This window comes from Delphinapterus leucas, chromosome 1, assembly GCF_059928025.1.
Source record: "Delphinapterus leucas isolate spDelLeu-1000000601 "Yukka" chromosome 1, BTC_Dleu_Yukka2, whole genome shotgun sequence".
In the NCBI taxonomy this organism is placed as follows: domain Eukaryota; kingdom Metazoa; phylum Chordata; class Mammalia; order Artiodactyla; family Monodontidae; genus Delphinapterus; species Delphinapterus leucas.
The window spans coordinates 125,859,802-125,882,850 of NC_143129.1; the positions used below are offsets into that span (position 1 = coordinate 125,859,802).

General features: G+C 40.0%; 1 protein-coding gene across 1 annotated transcript in view; it reads left to right on the forward strand.

Moving 5' to 3' along the window:
* Positions 1-15,870, forward strand: part of ERICH3 (glutamate rich 3) — a 117,539-nt gene extending 101,669 nt beyond the window's left edge. The window contains 3 exon segments of the mRNA XM_030759959.2: positions 7,935-8,060; positions 13,513-15,567; positions 15,570-15,870. Of these exon segments, the coding sequence (XP_030615819.2) occupies positions 7,935-8,060; positions 13,513-15,567; positions 15,570-15,769 (2,381 nt within the window). The 3' untranslated portion in view covers positions 15,770-15,870.
* Positions 15,871-23,049: the final 7,179 nt, after the last annotated feature.

Here is a 23,049-nt window from a genome sequence, read left to right on the forward strand (position 1 = left end):
ACCTTTGGTAGTGTATATATGTTCACGTTACTCTCTCACTTCCTGCCAGCTTACCCTTCCCCCTCTCCATGTCCTGAAGTCCATTCTCTATGTCGGTGTCTTTATTCCTGTCCTGCCCCTAGGTTCTTCAGAACCATTTATTTTTTTTTAGATTCCATATATATGTGTTAGCATATGGTATTGGTTTTTCTCTTTCTGACTTACTTCACTCTGTATGACGGCCTCTTGCTCCATCCACCTCACTACAAACAAATCAATTTGGTTTCTTTTTATGGCTGAGTAATATTCCATTGTATATATGTGCCACATCTTCTTTATCCATTCATCTGTCGATGGACACTTAGGTTGCTTCCATGTCCTGGCTATTGTAAATAGAGCTCCAATGAACATTGTGATACATGAATTTTTTTGAATTATAGTTTTCTCAGGGTATATGCCCAGTAGTGGGATTGCTTGGTTGTATGGTAGTTCAATTTTTAGTTTTTGAGGAACCTCCATACTGTTCTCCATACTGGCTGTATCAAGTTACATTCCCACCAACAGTGCAAGAGGGTTCCCTTTCTCCACACTCTCTCCAGCATTTACTGTTTGTACATTTTTTGATGATGGCCATTCTGACCAGTGTGAGGTGATACCTCATTGTAGTTTTGATTTGCATTTCTCTAATGATTAGTGATGTTGAGCATCCTTTCATGTGTTTGTTGGCAATCTCTATATCTTTGGAAAAATGTCTATTTAGGTCTTCTGCCCATTCTTGGATTGTGTTGTTTGATTTTTTGATATTGAGCTGCATGAGCTGCTTGTATATTTTGGAGATTAATCCTTTGTCAGTTGCTTCGTTTGCAAATATTTTCTCCCATTCTGAGGGTTGTCTGTTTGTCTTGTTTATGGTTTCCTTTGCTGTGCAAAAGCTTTTAAGTTTCACTAGGTCCCATTTGTTTATTTTTGTTTTTATTTCCATTTCTCTCAGAGGTGGGTCAAAAATGATCTTGCTATGATTTATGTCATGGAGTGTTCTGCCTATGTTTTCCTCTAAGAGTTTTATAGTGTCTGGCCTTACATTTAAGTCTTTAATCTGTTTTGAGTTTATTTTTGTGTATGGTGTTTGTTAGGGGGTGTTCTAATTTCATTCTTTTACATGTAGCTGTCCAGTTTAACCAGCACCACTTATTGAAGTGGCTGTCTTTTCTGCATTGTATATTATTGCCTCCTTTATCAAAGATAAGGTGACCATATGTGCGTGGGTGTGTCTCTGGGCTTTTTATCCTGTTCCAGTGATCTATATTTCTGTTTTTGTGCCAGTACCATACTGTCTTGGTTACTGTAGCTTTGTAGTATAGTCTGGAGTCTGAGAGCCTGATTCCTCCAGCTCCATTTTTCTTTCTCAAGATTGCTTTGGCTATTCAGGGTCTTTTGTGTTTCCATGCAAATTGTGAAAGTTTTTGTTCTAGTTCTGTGAAGAATGCCATTGGTAGTTTGATAGGCATTGCATTGAATCTGTAGATTGCTTTGGGTAGTAGAGTCATTTTCACAATGTTGATTCTTCCAATCCAAGACCATGGAATATCTCTGCATCTGTTTGTATCATCTTTAATTTCTTTCATCATTGTCTTATAGTTTTCTCCATACAGGTCTTTTGTCTCCTTAGGTAGGTTTATTCCTAGATATTTTATTCTTTTTGTTGCAGTGGTAAATGGGACTGTTTCCTTAATTTCTCTTTCAGATTTTTCATCATTCGTGTAGAGGAATGCATGAGAGTTCTGTGCATTAATTTTATAACCTGCTACTTTACCAAATTCATTGATTAGCTCTAGTAGTTTTCTGGTAGCATCTTTAGGATTCTCTATGTATAGTATCATGTCATCTGCAAACAGTGACAGCTTTACTTCTTCTTTTCTGATTTGGATTCCTTTTATTTCTTTTTCTTCTCTGATTGCTGTGGCTAAAACTTCCAAAACTATGTTGAATAATAGTGGTGAGAATGGACAGCCTTGTCTGGTTCCTGATCTTAGTGGACATGGTTTCAGTTTTTCACCATTGAGAATGATGTTGGCTGTGGGTTTGTCATATATGACCTTTATTATGTTGAGGAAAGTTCCCTCTATGCCTACTTTCTGCAGGGTTTTTATCATAAATGGGTGTTGAATTTTGTCAAAAGCTTTTCCTGCATCCATTGAGATGATTATATGTTTTTTCTCCTTCAATTTGTTAATATGGTTTATCACATTGATTGATTTGTGTATATTGAAGCATCCTTGCATTCCTGGGATAAACCCCACTGGATCATGGTGTATGATCCTTTTAATGTGCTGTTGGATTCTGTTTGCTAGTATTTTGTTGAGGATTTTTGCATCTATGTTCATCAGTGATATTGGCCTGTAGTTTTCTTTTTTTGTGACATCTTTGTCTGGTTTTGGTATCAGGGTGATGGTGGGCTTGTAGAATGAGTTTGGGAGTGTTCCTCCCTCTGCTATATTTTGGAAGAGTTTGAGAAGGATAGGTGTTAGCTCTTCTCTAAATTTTTGATAGAATTTGCCTGTGAAGCCATCTGGTCCTGGATTTTTGTTTGTTGGAAGATTTTAAATCACAGTTTCAATTTCAGTGCTTGTGATTGGTCTGTTTATATCTTCTATTCCTTCCTGGTTCAGTCTTGGAAGGTTGTGCTTTTCTAAGAATTTGTCCATTTCTTCCAGGTTGTCCATTTTATTGGCATATATTTGCTTGTAGAAATCTCTCATGATCCGTTGTATTTCTGCAGTGTAACTTGTTACTTCTCCTTGTTCATTTCTAATTCTAATGATTTGAATCTTCTCCGTTTTTTTCTTGATGAGACCAGCTAATGGTTTATCAAATTTTTTTATCTTCTCAAGAACCAGCTGTTAGTTTTATTGATCTTTGCTATTGTTTCCTTTATTCCTTTTTCATTTATTTCTGATCTCATCTTTATGATTTCTGCCCTTCTGCTAACTTTGGGGGTTTTTTGTTCTTCTTTCTCTAATTGCTCTAGGTGTAAGATTAGTTTGTTTATTTGAGATGTTTTTTGTTTCTTAAGGTAGGATTGTATTGGTATAAACTTCCTTCTTAGAACTGCTTTTGCTGCATCCCATAGGTTTTGGGTCATCGTGTTTTCATTGTCATTTGTTTCTAGGTATTTTTTTATTTCCTCTTTGATTTATTCAGTGATCTGTTGGTTACTAAGTAGTGTGTTGTTTAGCTTCCATGTGTTTGTATTTCTTACAGATTATTTCCTGTAATTGATATCTAGTCTCATAGCATTGTGGTTGGAAAAGATACTTGAAACAATTTAAATATTCTTAAATTTACCAAGGCTTGATTTGTGACCCAAGATATGGTCTATCCTGGAGAATGTTCCATGAGCATTTGAGAAGAAAGGTATCCTGTTGTTTTTGGATGGAATGTCCTATAAATATCAATTAAGGCCATCTTGTTTAATGTAGCATTTAAAGCTTGTGTTTCCTTATTTATTTTCATTTTGGATGATCTGTCCATTGGTGAAAGTGGGGTGTTAAAGTCCCGTAGTATGATTGTGTTACTGTCAGTTTCCCCTTTTATGGCTGTTAGCATTTGCCTTATGTATTGAGGTACTCCTATGTTGGGTGCATAAATATTTACAATTGTTATATCTTCTTCTTGGATTGATCCCTTGATCATTCTCTAGTGTCCTTCTTTGTTTCTTGAAATAGTCTTTATTTTAAAGTCTGTTCTGTCTGATATGAGAATTGCTACTTCAGCTTTCTTTTGATTTCCATTTGCATGGAATATCTTTTTCCATCCCCTCACTTTCAGTCTGTATGTGTCCCTAGGTCTGAAGTGGGTCTCCTGTAGACAGCCTATATATGGGCCTTGTTTTTGTGTCCATTCAGCCAGTGTATGTCTTTTGGTTAGAGCATTTAATCCATTTACATTTAAGGTAATTATCGATATGTTTTTTCCTATTACCATTTTCTTAATTGTTTTGGGTTTGTCATTGTAAGTCTTTTCCTTCTCTTGTGTTTCCTGCCTAGAGAAGTTCCTTTCGCATTTGTTGTAGAGCTGGTTTGGTGGTTCTGAATTCTCTTACCTTTTGCTTATCTGTAAAGGTGCTCATTTCTCCATCGAATCTGAATGAGATCCTTGCTGGGTAATCTTGGTTGTCGGTTTTTCCCTTTCATCACTTTAAATATGTCCTGCGACTCCCTTTTGGCTTGCAGAGTTTCTGCCGAAAGATGGTTATGGGGATTCCCTTGTATGTTAATTGTTGCTTTTCCCTTGCTGCTTTTAATATTTTTTCTTTGTATTTAATTTTTGATACTTTGATTAATATGTGTCTTAGTGTGTTTCTCCTTGGATTTATCCTGTATGGGACTCTCTGCGCTTCCTGGAATTGATTGACTATTTCCTTACCCATATTAGAGAAGTTGTGAACTATAATCTCTTCAAATACTTTTTCAATCCCTTTTTTTTCTCCTCTTCTTCTGGGACCCCTATAATTCAAATGTAGGTGCATTTAATGTTGTCCCAAAGGTCTCTGAGATTGTCCTCAATTCTTTTCATTCTTTTTTCTTTATTGTGCTGTGCGGTAGTTATTTCCACTATTTTATCTTCCACGTCACTTATCCGTTTTTCTGCCTCAGTTATTCTTCTTAGCATGTTTTAAGATGGGAACAATTTGTGTAGTTTCAAAGCAAGCAGAGGAGAGGGAATGAGTTTGGAAAGCTTGCCTACTAATATTGCAAACCATATCCTTGCCACCACTTTTCAATAACTAAATTATCAAATTTAGAAAGAATTGGTGGAAATTGAGAACTGTCAGCAATAGTACAGGGACGTAAGGCCTCTCATCATTATAGGTGAAATTGTTAATTGATACCTCCTTTTTTGAAGTACAAAGAGAAACATATATCAAAAGCTTCTAAAAATTATCATGCTCTTTGACCCAGCAATTCCAGTTCCAACATTTATCCTAAGGCAATAGTCAGAAATAATAAAATAATTATAAGTAGTATTTTAAGTAGCTTTTTAATCACAAAAATGGAAATAATTGAATATTTAACACTAGGCAGTTGGTTAGCCAAATTTTAGTAAAACCTTATTAGAATATTCTGTGCAGTTATTGAAGAATAGTTCTTATTTAATGATATGTGGATATAGTCACAATATATTGCTAAATGAATAAAATGGGATACAAAATGTCATCTAAGTAAGAGTAAAAGGTACTGAGAAATCTGCCAAAATGTTAACTAGTATTTGTTTCTGAGTGGTGAAACTAGGATATTTTTGTTTTCCTCTCTGTACTTTTTATTGTTTCAAGCTTTAAGTAGTGAATATGTACTATTTTCATATTTTGGGGAAGTACAATGTCTATATTATTTTAAAATATGTTTGTTTTCATAATAAAAAAAGCTCACATTGGAATGCAATAATATTTTGGTATTTTAAAAACATCTTGAAATATCCTATATCATTTGAATGGAAAAAGTATTTTTCTGTGAAATTCTCTGAGCCTCTTCCATTTTGCTACAGATGCTGTGGGAACTGACAACTCTCTTTGCTTTTAATGGTCATCTTTATAGCAAGGTGAAGGAGCGGAGCCTTGAGGGATGAAGGGCTAAATAGATAGAGGAAACAGGGTGATGTGTCACATTGCTGGCATGGGAGTCTCAGCATGCATAGTCCTCCTTTACTGTAGGTGGAAAACGGTCAAAGTCAGACACTGGCCAAGGTCTTGCTTTTAAGTTTCAGTTTCAGAAGAACATCTGAGAAAAAAATGACCAGGTGGGGTCTTTTCTTATCTCACACCTAATAAATCCTTAATGCTCAGGCCAGTGTCCCATTCTTGCTGAATCTGAAGCAGGCAACACCTAACTGTCCAGGCTCTCATCGACTTCCAAAGCCTAACCCTCCAGGGGCAAGCCAGCTGACATGGGCAAGTGGTGATTACAGTCCTGAGACAGAAGGATTACATGCTTCAGGCAATTCTGAGTGAGTTGTAATTTTCAGATTATGCTAGTATTGTTTGGCTTCTTAGAATAGTCTTTTGGTTCAATAGCTGCTAATTGTTTATTATTATTTTTGTAAACCATGTTGAAAAAATTTTCAATTGATGTATAATTGACATACAGCATTATATTAATTTCAGGTGTACAACATAATGATTCAATATTTGTAAAATAAACCATATTTCTTTTTAGCCTGTGGGCTACTTGGGGGAGAAACCTAGATGTCCTGTTGGCTCTGATGAAACAAAGCTTCAGTAATTGATGCCAAATCAGGCTTCCTCCCACTCTCCTGCCTACCATCCTTGGGATTTCTATTGCTTAGTCAGCAAAGCAGATTTATACACAAAGACCTAAAACACTATTTAAACTCTCTAGTTATACAGTGCTGTGGGTAAGATGATATTTAACTTATAGGTACTGTGTTATAAAGTTACTAAACTAAAGGTTAACTTGGTTTTAAAAAAATCCAACTATAACCTAAGTTTCATGAGTTGATGTCATCTTTAAATTACTGTAAAAGACATTTTTTATTTGGTGTATTGGATGAATGAGGAAAACTGACGTTCAAAAATTTTTTTAAAGAGAATACATTGGAACTATGTGATGCACCTCTTTTCATTTCCATGTTTGTTCTCTTAAGATTACTATAGTTAAGTCATTCCATTTTTTCTCCAAAAGCCACATGAGGCAGATATTTCACTATTTGTTTCCAAACACAGCGGGATCAGTAAGTAACTAACTGCTCCTTAGCAATCCACCTTAAACTGAGCAAGGGACCACATTCTAGTTGTGTTTTTTCTTGAAGTAGTCTTTGGACCAAATTGCTCAGAATATCTGAGAGGAAAGAAAGCAAGAAAGGAAGAGAGAAGGTAGGTAGAGAAGGAAAGGGAGAGATAGCGAGGGAGGGAGGGAGGGGGGAAAGGGTATTTTGGAGAAACTGTGCTCTTATCTAGGAGGGCAAATCTAGGTCTAGTGTTATTTGAGTGAACTTTTGTTAACCAGGAGGTGGCATAATGAAAGATGTCAGGGATTTAGAGACACAGGTCATCAGATGATAGGCAAGGGATATAGACAGGGATGTGTCAGACACTAAAGTCAAAGTTAATGGATATTAAAGTGTTGTCGAGAATTATCAGGTTGGGCGATAATACTTATAATAGACATGCTCATCATTTTATCATCTATTATTATTTATTAGGTGCTCAGGCACTTGCTAATAAGTGAAATATAAGCATGTTCTACAGGTATTATTTCATTTAATCCTCCCAATATAACAACTGAGTAGATATCTCTTTTTGACAGATGGGTAAACTGAGGCTTAGGCTTAGGCCAAAGAACTCACCCAAGCTGACACAGTTAGTATGGGACTTGAACTTCTTAGGTCTTTGTGTTCCTAAAGTTCAGAGATAACAGGAATCTCTACAACAGCTTTTACTGTCAAATTTATAAGAATCATGCAATAGCTTTTTTGCTCTGGTCACATGGAGTGAGTATTGGGGTCAAATCACTAAAATCTACTAATGGATGAAATGCTTATATTATAGTCAGTTCTGGTAGTTTTAGAAAGCTAATAGAACAGTGATGATTGGGATTATAAAAGCCATAACATGTTTCTAAAAAGCAAAAGGCAACTAAACTCCTTTCCAGCCATCTCATTGCATGTGTATTTGGCAAATCCATCACTGCTTCTGGCTGTTGCCTTGTTTTTTTTTAATGCAAGTATTTCTTTACATGGATTTCTTTACTTCATGATCTTCTATTGTGTTTTCTTTTTGAAATAATAGCTTGAACTCTGTTTAATCTTAATAAATGTTAAAAAGAGTCATATTTTAATGTGAATGCTTTTAAATTAATCCCACTTGCTGCTGTTCCACTTACAATGTTCCCATGACCTGTTTTAAACACCTTTTGATATTTTATATGGTCTCCAATCAGTTGGACAGGTAGTAGCTGAAGATGTGGGTCCTGGCTGCCACTGCCACTATGACTCTGAGTCTGGTGTTAGCAGTGCAGACAGAGGAGAGAAGCACTCAAGGAAGGTGGAGATTGACACAGGTGCAGGTAAGGGCACATCATTACCTAGGAAAGACCTTCAGAAATCCTCTGCAAAAGACAGTGCTGTTTCCATCTTTCATCTTCCTATCCTTGTTTCCTCCTTCTACCACCTTTATTTTCTTTTCAACTAGTGAATATGATGGCAGGAGGTGGAGGCATTAAGGGGAGCTTTGGAGCTGACAGCAGATATGAAAGTTATCATTCTTTTTTGAATACAGTGGTGCTTAGAATTTTTTAAAAAAGGACTTCAGATAATGAAAAATACTGGTAGGGATTTTCAGACCAGTCTTATTTCTTAGCCTGCCTCCCAGTTAGCTGACCAGGTAGGTGGATATACCTAACTGACCCACTGGAGACATGAAGAGCCCAGGCACATTTCATGAGGATTTACTTGAACTCCTTATTTTTTAAAATTCAGGAAGTATTCATTGCCATCAACAAACGACCTGGCTCTTGGTGATGAGTATTCCAGCTGCAAGAGTGCGCATTGGAGTGACTCAACAGACCATGACTCATACATATCTGGTCAAACAGCCCGTGTCCTTGAAATCAGGTTTCCCTATATTTAGTGGATGAATTTTAAAAAACACCCTGATTTGAATACACGTATGTGTGTGTGGCAGTTGGCAGGGGGAGGGTGATTCATTTTATTCCTCATATGGTCACAGTACCCCCACCTCCGATTTTTAATAACAGGCATCAAGTGCTGGGAGGTATATGAGATTTCACTCTATTATCAAGTAAATAAGTTAGCCAGCCACAGTTACATCAGAAGACACAAAACTCCTCGGTCAGAGAAAAAGGACTTTATTACTCACAATAAATAGAAGCAGCCAGACGATTTGCACTTGCGCTGGTTCCCTGAGCTCCCGTTCCCCCGGAGCCATGTGGAGAGGACCAGGTGGCACTTGAACTTGGAGTGGGCTGAGTTGCAGAAGGACACTGAGCTTTGAGAATCCAAATCTTTTGTAGTGGGTGTTCAACCAGAGGAGTTCTAGTGTACCTCCCCAAACTTCTGCAAGGCAGGTAGAGTAGTTGTTGTCTATTAAATCCAATTCAAGCAAGAAAATATCATACGTTGTACGCAGTGGGAGGGGAGTGTGTAAGGAAGGTTTGTTAGGGCTTCCTGTGTGCCAGGCGCTGTGCTAAGCATTTTATGGTTTACTCTCACAAGGATTCTCTGAGTCAAGTGTTGCTATTCCCGTTATATGGATAAGAGAATGAAGGCTTAGAGAAGTGTTATTTCCCAAGTTCGTACAACTACGTGGCAGAGATGGCATTCTCACCCAGGTCTGCCTGACTGCCAAGTACACACTCAGCCACTAAATCAGATTTCCCTTGTTTGTGAACATTGCTCACTTTCTTATATTCGCTATATTTTTCCCCCAAAAGCCCATGAGGTTGCTATCAAGAACACGTCATATTTTTGTACTGATATTTCTTAGAAGGGCTTCAATCACTCTTTCTCCCTTGCTTCAGAAATGTCATGTCTGACTCCCCTGTGTGTGTGTGTGTGTGTGTGTGTGTGTGTGTGCATGTAATAGCTCAGCTGGATGCCATTAGCACTTTCTCTCCTAGAATTTAGGCATAGTATATTATTACATGGTGGCTAGGCAATTTTATTACCGTGTATTTCTGAATGTTCTTTAATTCCATAAATTTAGAGGCCAGCTTAGCAAAACAGAGGACTTTCTTTAAATATTTTTCATAACTGACTTTTTTTTTAGACATCTTTATTGGAGTATAATTGCTGTACAATGGTGTGTTAGTTTCTGCTGTATAACAAAGTGAATCAGCTATACGTATACATATATCCTCATATCCCCTCCCTCTTGTGTCTCCCTCACACCCTCCCCATCCCACCCCTCTAGGTGACACAAAGCACCGAGCTGATCTCCCTGTGCTATGTGGCTGCTTCCCACTAGCTATCTATTTTACATTTGGTAGTGTATATATGTCAATGCCACTTTCTCACTTCATCCCAGCTTACCCTTCCCCCTCCCCGTGTCCTCAAGTCCATTCTCTACGACTGCGTCTTTATTCCTGTCCTGCTCCTAGGTTCTTCAGAACCATTTTTTAAAATTATTTTTTAGATTCCATATATATGTGTTAGCATATGGTATTTGTTTTTCTCTTTCTGACTTACTTCACTCTGTATGACAGACTCTAGGTCCGTCCACCTCACTACAAATAATTTCGTTTCTTTTTACGGCTAATATTCCATTGTATATATGTGCCACATCTTCTTTATGCATTCATCTGTTGATGGACACTTAGGTTGCTTCCATGTACTGGCTATTGTAAATAGAGCTCCAATGAACTTTGTGGTACATGACTCTTTTTGAATTATGGTTTTCTCAGGGTATATGCCCAGTAGTGGGATTGCTCGGTTGTATGGTAGTTCAATTTTTAGTTTTTTGAGGAACCTCCATACTGGCTGTATCAACTTACATTACCACCAACAGTGCAAGAGTGTTTCCTTTTCTCCACACTCTCTCCAGCATTTACTGTTTGTAGATATTTTGATGATGGCCATTCTAACTGGTGTGAGGTGATACCTCATTGTAGTTTTGATTCGCATTTCTCTAATGATTAGCGATGTTGAGCTTTGGTTCATGTGTTTGTTGGTGATCTGTATATCTTCTTTGGAGAAATCTCTATTTAGGTCTTCTGCCCATTTTTGGACTGGGTTGTTTGTTTTTGTGATATTGAGCTCCATGAGCTGCTTGTAAATTTCGGAGATTAATCCTTTGTCAGTTGCTTCGTTTGCAAACATTTTCTCTCATTCTGAGGGTTGTATTTTCATCTTGTTTATGGTTTCCTTTGCTGTGCAAAAACTTTTAAGTTTCATTAGGTCCCATTTGTTTATTTTTGTTTTTATTTCCATTTCTCTAGGAGGTGGGTCAAAAAGGATCTTGCTGTGATTTATGTCATAGAGTGTTCTTCCTATGTTTTCCTCTAAGAGTTTTATACTGTCTGGCCTTACATTTAGGTCTTTAATCCATTTTGAGTTTATTTTTGTGTATGGTGTTAGGGAGTGTTCTAATTTCATTCATTTACATGTAGCTGTCCAGTTTTCCCAGCACCACTTATTGAAGTGGCTGTCTTTTCTCCATTGTATATTCTTGCCTTCTTTATCAAAGATAAGGTGACCATATGTGCACGGGTTTATCTCTGGGCTTTCTATCTTGTTGCATTTATCTATATTTCTGTTTTTGTGCCAGTACCATACTGTCTTGATTACCGTAGCTTTTTTTTTTTTTTGCGTTACGTGGGCCTCTCACTGTTGTGGCCCCTCCCGTTGCGGAGCACAGGCTCCGGACGCGCAGGCTCAGCGGCCATGGCTCACGGGCCCAGCCGCTCCACAGCATGTGGGATCCTCCCGGACCGGGGCACGAACTGCGTCCCCTGCATCGGCAGGCAGACTCTCAACCACTGTGCCACCAGGGAAGCCCGATTACTGTAGCTTTGTAGTATAGTCTGAAGTCAGGGAGCCTGATTCCTCTGACAACTTTTTAATATACTTTCATGCAGGAATTTGAATAACAACACATATACTACTAAAGGGACTTGATACATTGTTGTTCCAAATGATGGTTTTCATTTGTTTTGAATCCAGTAATAATCTGTAACAAAATAAAACAAACTGTATTCTTTCAAGTGAATTGGCTCCATGTTCTCTGAGTGAGCATTTGGATCTATATTTAGTAAATAACTGCTGTGGTATGCTGAGGACCCCCTATAAAACTCAACACCATCCCTGCTGATAGACTTGAAGTTTCTATGTTACTCATTTGAATAAAGTTACCTTCCAAATACATTTCATTATTATTATTATTTTTTTTTGGCGGAACGCGGGCCTCTCGCTGTTGTGGCCTCTCCCGTTGCAGAGCACAGGCTCCGGACGCGCAGGCTCAGCGGCCATGGCTCACGGGCCCAGCCGCTCCGCGGCATGTGGGATCTTCCCGGACCGGGGCACGAACCCATGTCCTCTGCATCAGCAGGTGGACTCTCAACCACTGCGCCACCAGGGAAGCCCCCAAATGCATTTTTAAGGGAAATGTAATATGTGCTGTTATTGTCTTACTTCAAAATGTTTTATTTTAATAGCTGGCAAGAAGCCAAGGGAAAGCAAAAAGGACAGCCAGGTGTGGTGTCCGGAGAGGAGCTGGAGTTATAAGACATTCCCAGGTGGGGTATCAGAATAGGGACGAAGTGAGTAAGATTAGGGCTTTAGGTTTCTGGGAGATTGTTGGTGATGGGGTGGGGGTGAGATGGCTAGACAAAAGGGCAAGCAAGAGAAAAAAATGTGAGGAAGACACACTTGCCTACTTTACAAATTTATATAATTTGGAGGTTGACACCCTGGTTTTATAACTTATTTTATAGCACCTAGTCCAGTGTGTTTTACAAATGAAAAAAAATTAGATTGATAGAAAACATTGAGGTGACCATTTTAGAAGCTATCTCCCTAAGTATTATTCTGCAATTGGAAAATTTAAATGCTTTTGGTATTTGGCCTGAAATGCCTTTATTTATTTTGCATGGATCATTGCAACAGAAATACATGTATTTGCTAAATAATAAGAAATCTATTTGAAGCCTTCTAAGAAACATATTGAACTTGTATTTATTGAAGTATGAAAGCTAGAACACCCAGATTTGCAGGAAATTATGGATGAGAACTTATGAAATACTTCAAGTAGGTTATTTATATTGAAAATTGTCGCAGACTAAAAAGTCCTGTCTTGCTCTGTGATCCTGTTTTGCCAAAGGCAAATCAGTTTCTGAATGTAGATGGGAGGTATTCTGACCTATAATACAAATTCGTGTCTTTAGTAAAAAGTCTTACCTTGAACTACAAAGTTATTTGATGACTATATCTAGATATAGTAGCTTTAATGGGAGTAATGTGTGGGATAATGAATGATCAGCTCACATTGTATTATGATTCTGTTGCTAAATGCCCATATGAGTACAAGAAACATAAGCTAACAGGCATATTATGGTGCTATAGGGAACAATGATTCTTAAAATTAAGTCCTCACTATTTTCCTTGTTGCATAATTTTTTCTGCAAGTCATAATATTTCAAATGAAAGTGGGATATGTGTGTGTGTGTGTGTGTGTGTGTGTGTGTGTGACAGAGAGAGAGAGATTTTATTATTTTAAGACATGGACTTTTTGTTTGTTTTCAACATTTCTGATGTTCAATTTTCCTTTAATACCAATGTGCCCATTAAATTTGATACCATTTCTTTTCATCACGAAAAGCCATTGTTAAATCATGGTACATGTTATAGTCAATGGCATCCTAGAACCAAGAAAATGTTGTATAGATAATATAAGTAGCCCCTTGATATTATATATAAATATCTCTTATATATCTAAGATTTTTTGTAATATTTCCTCCCTGCACTTTGATTAAAGTAACCTTGATTTCTAACCTTATTTTATAGCACTGAATAGGAATTTAGCGGTGGAGGAAAGGGCAGCACTCAGCTCAAACAAGGAATCCAAGCAAGTTGCATCAGAAGAGCATACACTGGAGAAGAAAGAAGCAGTGGAGGAAGATGAAGGTCCCCAACACAGGGATGCTGACACAGAAGAAAAAGGGGATGCAGCACCGTGGGGAAAAGCAGGGGTTAATGAGGTTCCCTTGGGGCAGTGGAAGCCAACAGTAGAGCAGCCGGCATTAGTAGGACAGTTTACAGAGGAAAGAACGATCCCTCAGGGTGTAGTAAGTGGGGCGGAGGCAGAAGCAGAAGGGGATAGAAGGCAACAAAAGGAGGGGTTAGACCCCAGAGGACGAGAAGCAGCAAGAGATTCCGGAGGTCTGAATGAAGGGGAGGCTTCTGAGGAGCAGGCCTTGAAGCAAACGGTGCTGGAGATGGAGACGGCAGCCTATGACCAGGAGCAGGGTGAGGAGAAGGCGGTGCTTACAAGCCAGGCAGCAGCCCTGAGAGAGGCAGCGAGGCCGGAGAAGGGAGAGTCTGAGGGAGCGGCTGTGAGCGAGGCCGGGTCTGCAAAGCCAGGTGTGGAGGACAGTGAGGGGGAAGCATCCACAGACCTAGAGGACGTGGGACCCGGAGAAGCTACACCCGAGAAAGAGGAGGGTGTAGAGGAGGCCATCCTGCGGGGAGAGGCGCCAGCCAAGGAGAGGGGGGCAGTTCTGGGAAGGGAAACGCCCTTGAGGTCCTGGACTTCTGTGAAGGCCCAGGCAACTCGGACGGGGGTTTTGGAGGACAGCCTTGAAGAACTTCATAAGGGCCCTGTGGAAAGGGAGGAGGTTGAGATAGAGTCAGAGTCTAAGAAGGAAGATGAGAGGAAAGAAATGTCACCTGAGGAGTCAGGTGCAGCGTGCAAGAGAAGGAAAGCTGAGAGGCCAAAGACACCTCTTGGGGAAACCAAATCTGAGAGGGAAGCGGTGGCAAGGACAAAGGCGCTTCAGGATGAAGACACTTTAGAAGAAGAGCAAAAGTTGAAAGAGGAAGAGGGGGAACCCCTGAAGGAAGTAAGACCCAAGGAAGAGACACAAGCCCCCCAAAATGACATGGGGCATGGTGCTGAGGATGAAGCAGCCGTGCGGGCGTCTGAACTGACTGAAGACGCAGGGCCGCGAGGAGAGGATTCACTGACCATGTCTGAAGCATCCCCTGGATTTGAAAAGTCCCTGGAAAACATAACGGTTTGGGGGAAAGAAGGAGGAGAAAGACCGAGAGAAGCTGGAGACACAGGGCGCAGAGGCAGAGCAGGGCTGCGCCTCGGGGAGAACGTGGGCCCCGCAGAGCAGGACGAGGGCGCGAGCCCTGCAGAAGGGGGGATGTCAGGAGCCCCTGAAAGCGAGCTCTCAGGGCGGGCACAGACACCCGGGGCTGCCGGCGAGGCCCGGGAGTGTGCAGCCAAACATCAAGACAGCCTGATGGGCTGGGAGGGGAGGGATAAAGAAGGGCTTTTACAGGGGCCAGAGGGAGCGGCTGTCCCAGCCAGGATCCAAGAAGATGTTCCCGAGGGAGAATCCACCATGGCAGGAAAGTTGAGTGAAGAAGTGATGGGTGAGGACCCAGAGGAGGTGGCTTTTGAAGAGCACACTCTGGGGGTAGGGCTGATGAAGAACGGGGACACCGAGGGGGACAGGGGCTCGCGGGGCGTGGTTGTAGCTGGGGAAGGTCGCCACCAAGGAGGAGGAGGGACAGGACCAGCCGCACAGTGGGAGGCGTTGGCAGTTTCGAAGACAGCTGGGGGGCAAACAGAAGCGCATGAAGCCTTCTCCTTCTCAGATGCGGCTGGGGAGGAAAGCTGGCACAGAGTGGATGAGACGCTCAGAGAAACGGCAGCTGCACACAAGGTGGCTGTAGAGGAAACAGCGCTGAGCGGGGAGGAGGCGACAGTGACTTGGGAGACGGAGGCTGAGGTCGAGGCTCCAGGGCAACCTTCTGACCTGGAAGGGAGGGCCCCACCGCCAGGGCCGGCTCTGGAGGGAGGGGAAGCTAAACCCACACAGGAGGCGGAGTCCGTGAGGAGTCCGGGGCAGCTGAAGAATTCAGAATGGGATTTTCCCAAGAGAGAGGGTCAGAGCCCAGGGGAGAGAGTGCACGGGACGCAGGACCACTCCCTGGAAAGCCCGATTGCACTGGGGCCCAAGAGAAGCGAGAGCATGCAGTGCACAGAGGAAGTGAAGACCCAGATGTTCCGCTGAACCCCAGGAAGGCCTAAGAGACTTCGCGGCTGATGGTGAGTTTAAGCCTGCCCCGTCTGCAGGATTAAATAGATCCCCCCTTTGGGTTGGCTCATCCCTTTCTCAGTGTCTGCACACACACACCCTTCAACTCTGGGCTGCTGAGCCCCAAGCCCATCAGGACAGGGGCCTGGGTGAGACGGACAGGGTGGCCAAAGCCACACAGGGACCAGTTTCTGTTCCCTTCGCAGCTCTAAGTCACAGCCCCCGTCTCTGCAAGCACAGCTCTAGGAAGCAGTGAGATCCTCCTTGCCTCCATTACAGGGCCCCAGAGATGGGTGCAGAGGAGAGAGTGTGCCACAGGGACAGGTCACAGGAGGAAAGGCTTGAACTCTGTTCCAGAATTAATTTCCCTTTGTGATTGTCCGCCTTTAAATGGGCTCTGTGTCTCCATTCTGCACTTTTGTGCAGTTTAATAAATATATATAGCATATATCTGCAACATATATTAAAATATTTAAAATGTGTTAAAATATATGTATATATGTAAAATATTGAAGACTAAAGACCAAAATTATTTCCAACAGTTCCTCGTGTTCCTTCCTGCTATTTCCTTGATGCCCTCGTATCCTTAGTGCCTGGTTTCTACTATCCTGAGTGATTATATTCATAGCCCTATCCTTTTTATTATTTTTCAGGATATTTTCAAGATGTCTTCTGGAAAACTTAGAGTGGAGGAGAAGGATCACCTGAGCATCTCACCAGGAGTTTAGATTTTTTTTTAACATCTTTATTGGCATATAATTGCTTTACAATGGTTTGTTAGTTTCTGCTTTATAACAAAGTGAATCAGCTAACGAGGACTTTAGATTTTCTCTCTTTTTTTTTTTTTTTTTTTAAATCCCTGTGCTTGCCTGAGCAGTTCCCAGTCTGCCAATGCTGGTCTGTAGCACCTCAAGTACCTTGAGAAGAGCTGCTCAGACGCTCCCTAGGGTGCTGGTTCCTAATGGAGGAGGCTGATACCTAAGTCTACATAGTTAACATGTCTATATTCAAATCAAATTGATAGTTTTCAAATGTTTGACTTTTACCAAAGATTACCTGAAAGTCCCAGTCCTGATGTCTGGGGTTTGTTTAAATTCCTTTTAATTTATAATCACACATTAGTCCCAGTTTCACACATGAGCGTTTTATTTACAATCTGTGGCTTTGCCTGTGAAAATGAGCTCTAAACGTCCTTCCCGGTATGCTCAGTGCTAAAGATTGCTCCAGACCTGTAAGTCCTTCCAGAAAAGGATTCCATGGCATGTCTATTCACTTACACTTAGAAATAATCATGCTTTCTATTTATGTCAGATGAGTAATTTTAAGTGTAAATCTTGTTTCAAATTGCCCTTTGTTTTTGCATGTTTCTGTAGTCTTGCTTTAGAGGTAGACAGGTAAATGCTTGTGGCATTTCACTCCTGGGGGCCTTATTTATAGGGCCACTCAATTTAAATCAATGTAGTAAATAATTTAGCTACGTAAAATGAGTAACAACCACTATAGCAGGTAAACATTGCACATCAGTCCATACAGCAACATTCTAGACTCTACACTCCGGTTGGTGTCACTCAACTTGGATTAAATTAGCATGCTGCTCACCTTCCCAAGTTCTGTTATTTCAAACCTGTGAACTAACCCTGCAGTGCATTGCAAATCCATGGTCACAACTTCTTCCTAAATTACCCCTGCCCCCATACCACTAGGAATAGTTGTGTATCAGTGTGCCCCTTGGGGATTTTGATTTCCTTGTGATATCTTTCTTTGTTCATATGCCAGTGCCCCAAAGGGCACATATGTTTGGCCATCTTTTCATTATGTGAGGAGGTGAAAGAAAACGTCCTAAAGCAGTGATTCTCCCGTTATGCTACACGTTAGACTTTCATGGGGCACTTTCATGAATGATTCAATCCCTGGCCCTACCCCAGAGGTTCAGATCGAATTAGTTTTAGATGGGTGTAGGCATCAGTTTTTTGTTTTTTAATTCTTCAGTTGGTTTTACTGTGTGGGCAAAATTGAGTGCTGCTGCCCTAATCATTATACAATCCATACTGGCTGCCCTGTGTCCCTAAGGACCAGGCATATTATCTTTTTTTTTTTATCTTTATAGATGTCTTTCATTTAAATAAAGGAGTCATTCAGTGATCAAAGGTATAATGGACCAGTGGTTCTCACAATGTGGTCCCTTGATCAGGATATCAGCATCACCCAGAACTGTTCCAAACACAAATTCCTGCCTTCATCTCATACCCATTAAATAGGAAACTCAGTGGGTGGGGCAGAGCAATTGGTGTTCTAACAAGCCCTCTGGGTAATTCTCATGTACCCTCTAGTCTGAAAACTGCTGTCACAGACTATTGATTGTTTTGAGGATTGGTCTCAGTTGGAAAATGGATTGCAGAAGCATTGTGTACTTTGTCTCTCTGTCTCTCTTTTACCATCTGTCTCTCTTCTCTCTTTTTCTTTTTTCTCTAAGAAATGGTACTCACTTATAAAAGTGATGACCTCAACTTTAAACTCATTTTTTTGTCTCTCTGTCTCTCTTTTACCATCTGTCTCTCTTCTCTCTTTTTCTTTTTTCTCTAAGAAATGGTACTCACTTATAAAAGTGATGACCTCAACTTTAAACTCATTTTTATTGGGCATGTAATGATATATATGTGAAGTCCTTCAGCCCCACCCCCTACTGGGGACGAGCACCACTCATGGCACATCATAGATCTCCATTGTCTTACATTTTATGAGTGGATTTCATCTACATTATATCCAATTTCATTTATTACTGAGCTGTATTACTGTGGCGTTCTACAGTATTTTTTCGCTGATCTCAACCTCATTGCTACAGAGCACTTTGAATACATAGCACCTTATGGGAAAGACTGTAAACTTGTTAATTCCATTGAAGAATGAGTTTTGTACAAGGTGCTAAATGGAAATTGCATTGGATTATTTTTGTACTTAACACATTCCATCAAAACTTTCTGTAAAATTATACTACAGTCTGCATGTGGGTTTGACTGTGAGATTCAGTGTTGTGATATTTCGATGAAGTGAATTCTTTCTCTGCAAATACTATATTGATAAAATTATTTTATGTTTGACTGAACTGATTATTTATCTTAGTTTCATTATTAAAAGCATAAATAAACCATATGTTTACAGAGAAGACATGAATGGTCCTTTATAAATAAGACCAGACTTTTAAAATCTTCTTTGTTCTTTTCCTTACAAAATTTAAACTCCATAGCGTAGAGCAGAGAGAATTATTTTCATTGGGCTGTACTTTTTGAATATATGTGTTTATACTGACTGCGTTCATATATGTCTTTTACATATATGGAATAATATCAGAGAGGAAAGTTGTTATCATTATTTCATAGATAAGTAAATAGAAGCTCAGTTAAGTGACTTGTCTAAAATCATGGTCAATCTCATGTGTTCTCACCCCAAACTCTGACTTTTTTAATCACGTACACTTCCTTCTAGGAAGAGGAATATTAAATAGGTACTAAGATGCTAAATGTGAATCTCTACATATTTTTGTTTACTTGTAGAAGTAAAAATCAAATCTTATGCATATGTGTTTTATCAATAAGAAAAGGGTTATAGTTCCAGTCATTATTGATCAAAGAATATGATAGATTATTTAAATAATTCAAGAGAGAAATAGACAACCAAAGTAAAGATAGACAGAATGAGGTTATTTGAATTTCTTGAGTTAAGCCTTTTCTATGGCTTTGTAAAGTCTTGTGTTGTAAATTTAAATTATAGTTGAGTAGTTTGAAACTTCTAAGATCAATAATTTTGCCACAATGATTGCCATTGGAGATCATTATTTGAGAAAAGAAAAGAAGGCTGTAAAAAGATTCATCTAGCATGTGAAGTATTCCAACAGCTTCAAGGACTGTGGCCCTTGAGAGGCCACTTCTGACCTTGGGTAATATTTTCTTCTAGTCTCCTATACCACCTGTGTCATTTGAAAGATATTCCCAGTTATCGTGGCCAGCAGCAAGAGGTACAAAGAACAGGGAATAAATACAGCTGGTATTGTTTAAAAGTTGCTCTCAAATTCACTCATTTTTCCCTCTTTATTATGTTTTCTCCTTCCCTCTAATATCATGCCCTGTGACAGGAAAACCATGCTCTTTAAAATAACAGAAAACATAAACTCTATGATAAAATGCTGGATGTTTGAGAATGCACATTCCCTTTGAAATTCCTATCAGAAGTCTCAGACTGTTTAATAATCTTTGCAAACTTATAATATTTTGGAGTGATGCAAATGCCGTTTTTTACTAGGGAAAATGAGGTACACAGAGATACCTGAAACAGATAAGCTGATACCAAAGAATATATAAGAACTAGCTCTCTGTCTCCTTTGTCAAATGCTTTCTGGTCCTATTAAATATCTTCTTATGATTAAAGGGCATAGAAAGGGCAAAATCATAGGAGAAACCTCACACTTGTTCGGGAGCTTGGTACGAATGTGACACAGAAACCCTCAAGCCGGTGTGGGTGTACCTCTGGGGCGAGATGAAGCTTTTCAAGGGATTCACTGCTAAGGCTACTTTGTAGACGTCAACCTCCATAAAATGGACCTGTCTGAGAGCTAGCCTGCAGTCAAGACTAATCTCCCTTTTGCCAATCTCCCATTCTCTCTTCATAATAGAGACCAGCTCTTCATCCATTTACCAATTTTACTGTGTTGTCTCTGGGATGACACAAATGACAAAGGAACAATTTGAAATATGGTGCGGATATTGAGAAAGGGAATGACCTTAATGGCTGATTAATAAATCCTTCTGCAAGTCAAGGGGTTTTCAATTCTTTGTTTTCAAGAACATCAAATTAGGACCTAATTGACTTGTCAGCTGATAAGCTACTTAAATCATTTTTGGTATTTCATCAGTCCGTGATTTTTGCAGTACACACAGTCAAAACTACTCAATCCTGACATTTCAGGGCAAAAGCAGCCATAGACAATACTTAAACAAACGGGTGTGTAAACTTTATTTACAAAGAAAGGTGGACTGCCAAATTTTGCCCGAGGACTGTAATTTGCTAACCTGTGCTTTTGAAAAGCAATCAGCTTCTATAACCAAGGAGACTAATCCTCACCGTTTCATATGCCACAGACATTTCAGTTTTCAAAAATGTGCCTTAGTCACAAAAGTTTGGAAACAACTGGCACAAAGGAACTAATTGCCCTTTCACTCCTCAGTGGAGTAAGAATGATTTATTACAACCTTCCTCTTTTTTTAAGACTATTATTAAAAAGCTTCACTTTAGCCAGGTTTTCAATCTCTCCTTCCACACCGTCACCATCTTCTCCAGTCCATCTGTTAGAATGCAAGTGTGAGATGTTGTGAGGAAGGGAAAAGGAACTGTAGAGTTGTGACAGTTACATTTCCTGTAACACAGGCTGACCTGTTGTGCAATAGAATGTCAGCTCCATGAGAGAAGAGACATGGTCTGCTCTGGTCCATGTTCAATTCCCTGTGTCAAGAGCAGTGGCTGGACATGGCACGCACTCAATAAATATCTGGTAAAAGGACGACAACTAAAATGCAGAGGTAATTCTGTTACACGTTCTGGAAGTTTTTAAGCTTAAATTTAATGGATGTTGATAGGATGCAGGGAGTATCTGAATTTGTGGACTGAAGAGAAAATGGTCATTATTTTCATAAAACATTAGAGGTAATAGGGACCCTGGAGATCAAAATTTCCACGAGCACCTCTGTAGGTATCAGATTGAGAAAGCAGAGACCCAGCGGGTCTGAGGAATAGGCTACACACTGGTGAGGGACAAAACAGGATTGCAACTCCTATCTCTAGTCTAGAGCTTCTTTCACTTCACAATGCTGCTCCTCGTTAGTCAGATTTTCTTGTGAGAGATACAGAATCCCAATTTCTAATCAAATGCACTCTCTAAAACTTGGTGTTTTTTCGGTTTTGTTTTTTAGAACAGCTAATTTTGTTCTTGCTTTGCAAATGCTGAAATACAAGTTTTCAAATGCGGCTTAAGTGAAATATTTTGGTCATCTGAATTACAGATGTCCCGAGGTTTGTCATTGCCTGCTTGTAATCCCCACTGAGAATGCAAAAGTTTATGGTTAGAGACAGCAGAAGCACCACATACTAGTTATTTTATGCATACACGGGCGCACGCATGTGCACACACACACCTGCCATCGATTAATTTAAAGAAAAGGAAATCTTTGAAAATGAATGGAAACTCTCCCCACTGAACTAATCATAATGTTAGTGGCTCCCTACTAAGCACAGAACTCTCCAGGAGAATTCAACAAATTACAAACCTATCTAAGCATAAACAAATCGGCTTAACAAACTCAAATCTGAATCACTGGTTCTCAAATTTGGCTGCACCTTAGAATTCCCCGGAGGAGATTTTTTTAATCTCCGGGGGTGAGGTTTGGGCAACAGGACTTAAAAAAATCCCCCCAGGTGATTACTGTTTTGGAGCCAAGGCTTTTCTCCACAGATCTCAATTCTGAATAACTACTGAGATGAAAAGGTAGATGTTAATGTGATTTCAGAAGCCTAATTTAAATCGGTATGATACAGTTTAACACATTATGCTTTTACTATTTTCATTTTATTCTTTTACTCTTTTATTTCTTTACTCATTAAGCCTCACAATGCTATGAGGAAGGTACTATTAGCCCTATTTTATAGGTGATGAAACTGGACACAAAAAGAAGTAACATATTCAAGTTGTAAAGCTAGGAAGCGTCACAGAAGGGGGTTAACCCAGAAAAAAAATGGCTCCATCTGTAGCAGGAGTTCTCAAAGTTTAGCTTTGAATTAGAATCACCTGGAGGGCCTTTTAAATTCAAATGTGCTGGGTCCCACTCCTAGAATTTCCAATTAGTTAGGGCTGTAAGGCACCGAGAATCTGCATTTCTAACAAATCCCCACATGATGCTGATGTTGTTGAGCCAGGGACCGGACCTTGAGAAGCTAGAGTTCAAACTGTGTTTTAAAAAGGCCACCAGGTGACACTGATGCACGCTGAGCTGTGAGAACCAGCGTTCTGAAGTGCTCTCAGCCTGGGCTGCACATTAGAACTCACTGGGAGGTTTGGAAAAATCCTTATATCCAGGCTGCACCCAGACCAGTAGAATCTCTGGGTGTAGGACTGGGTACCAGTCTCTTTTTTTTTTTTTTTTTTTACGGTACGTGGGCCTCTCACTGTTGTGGCCTCTCCCTTCGCGGAGCACAGGCTCTGGACGCGCAGGCTCAGCGGCCATGGCTC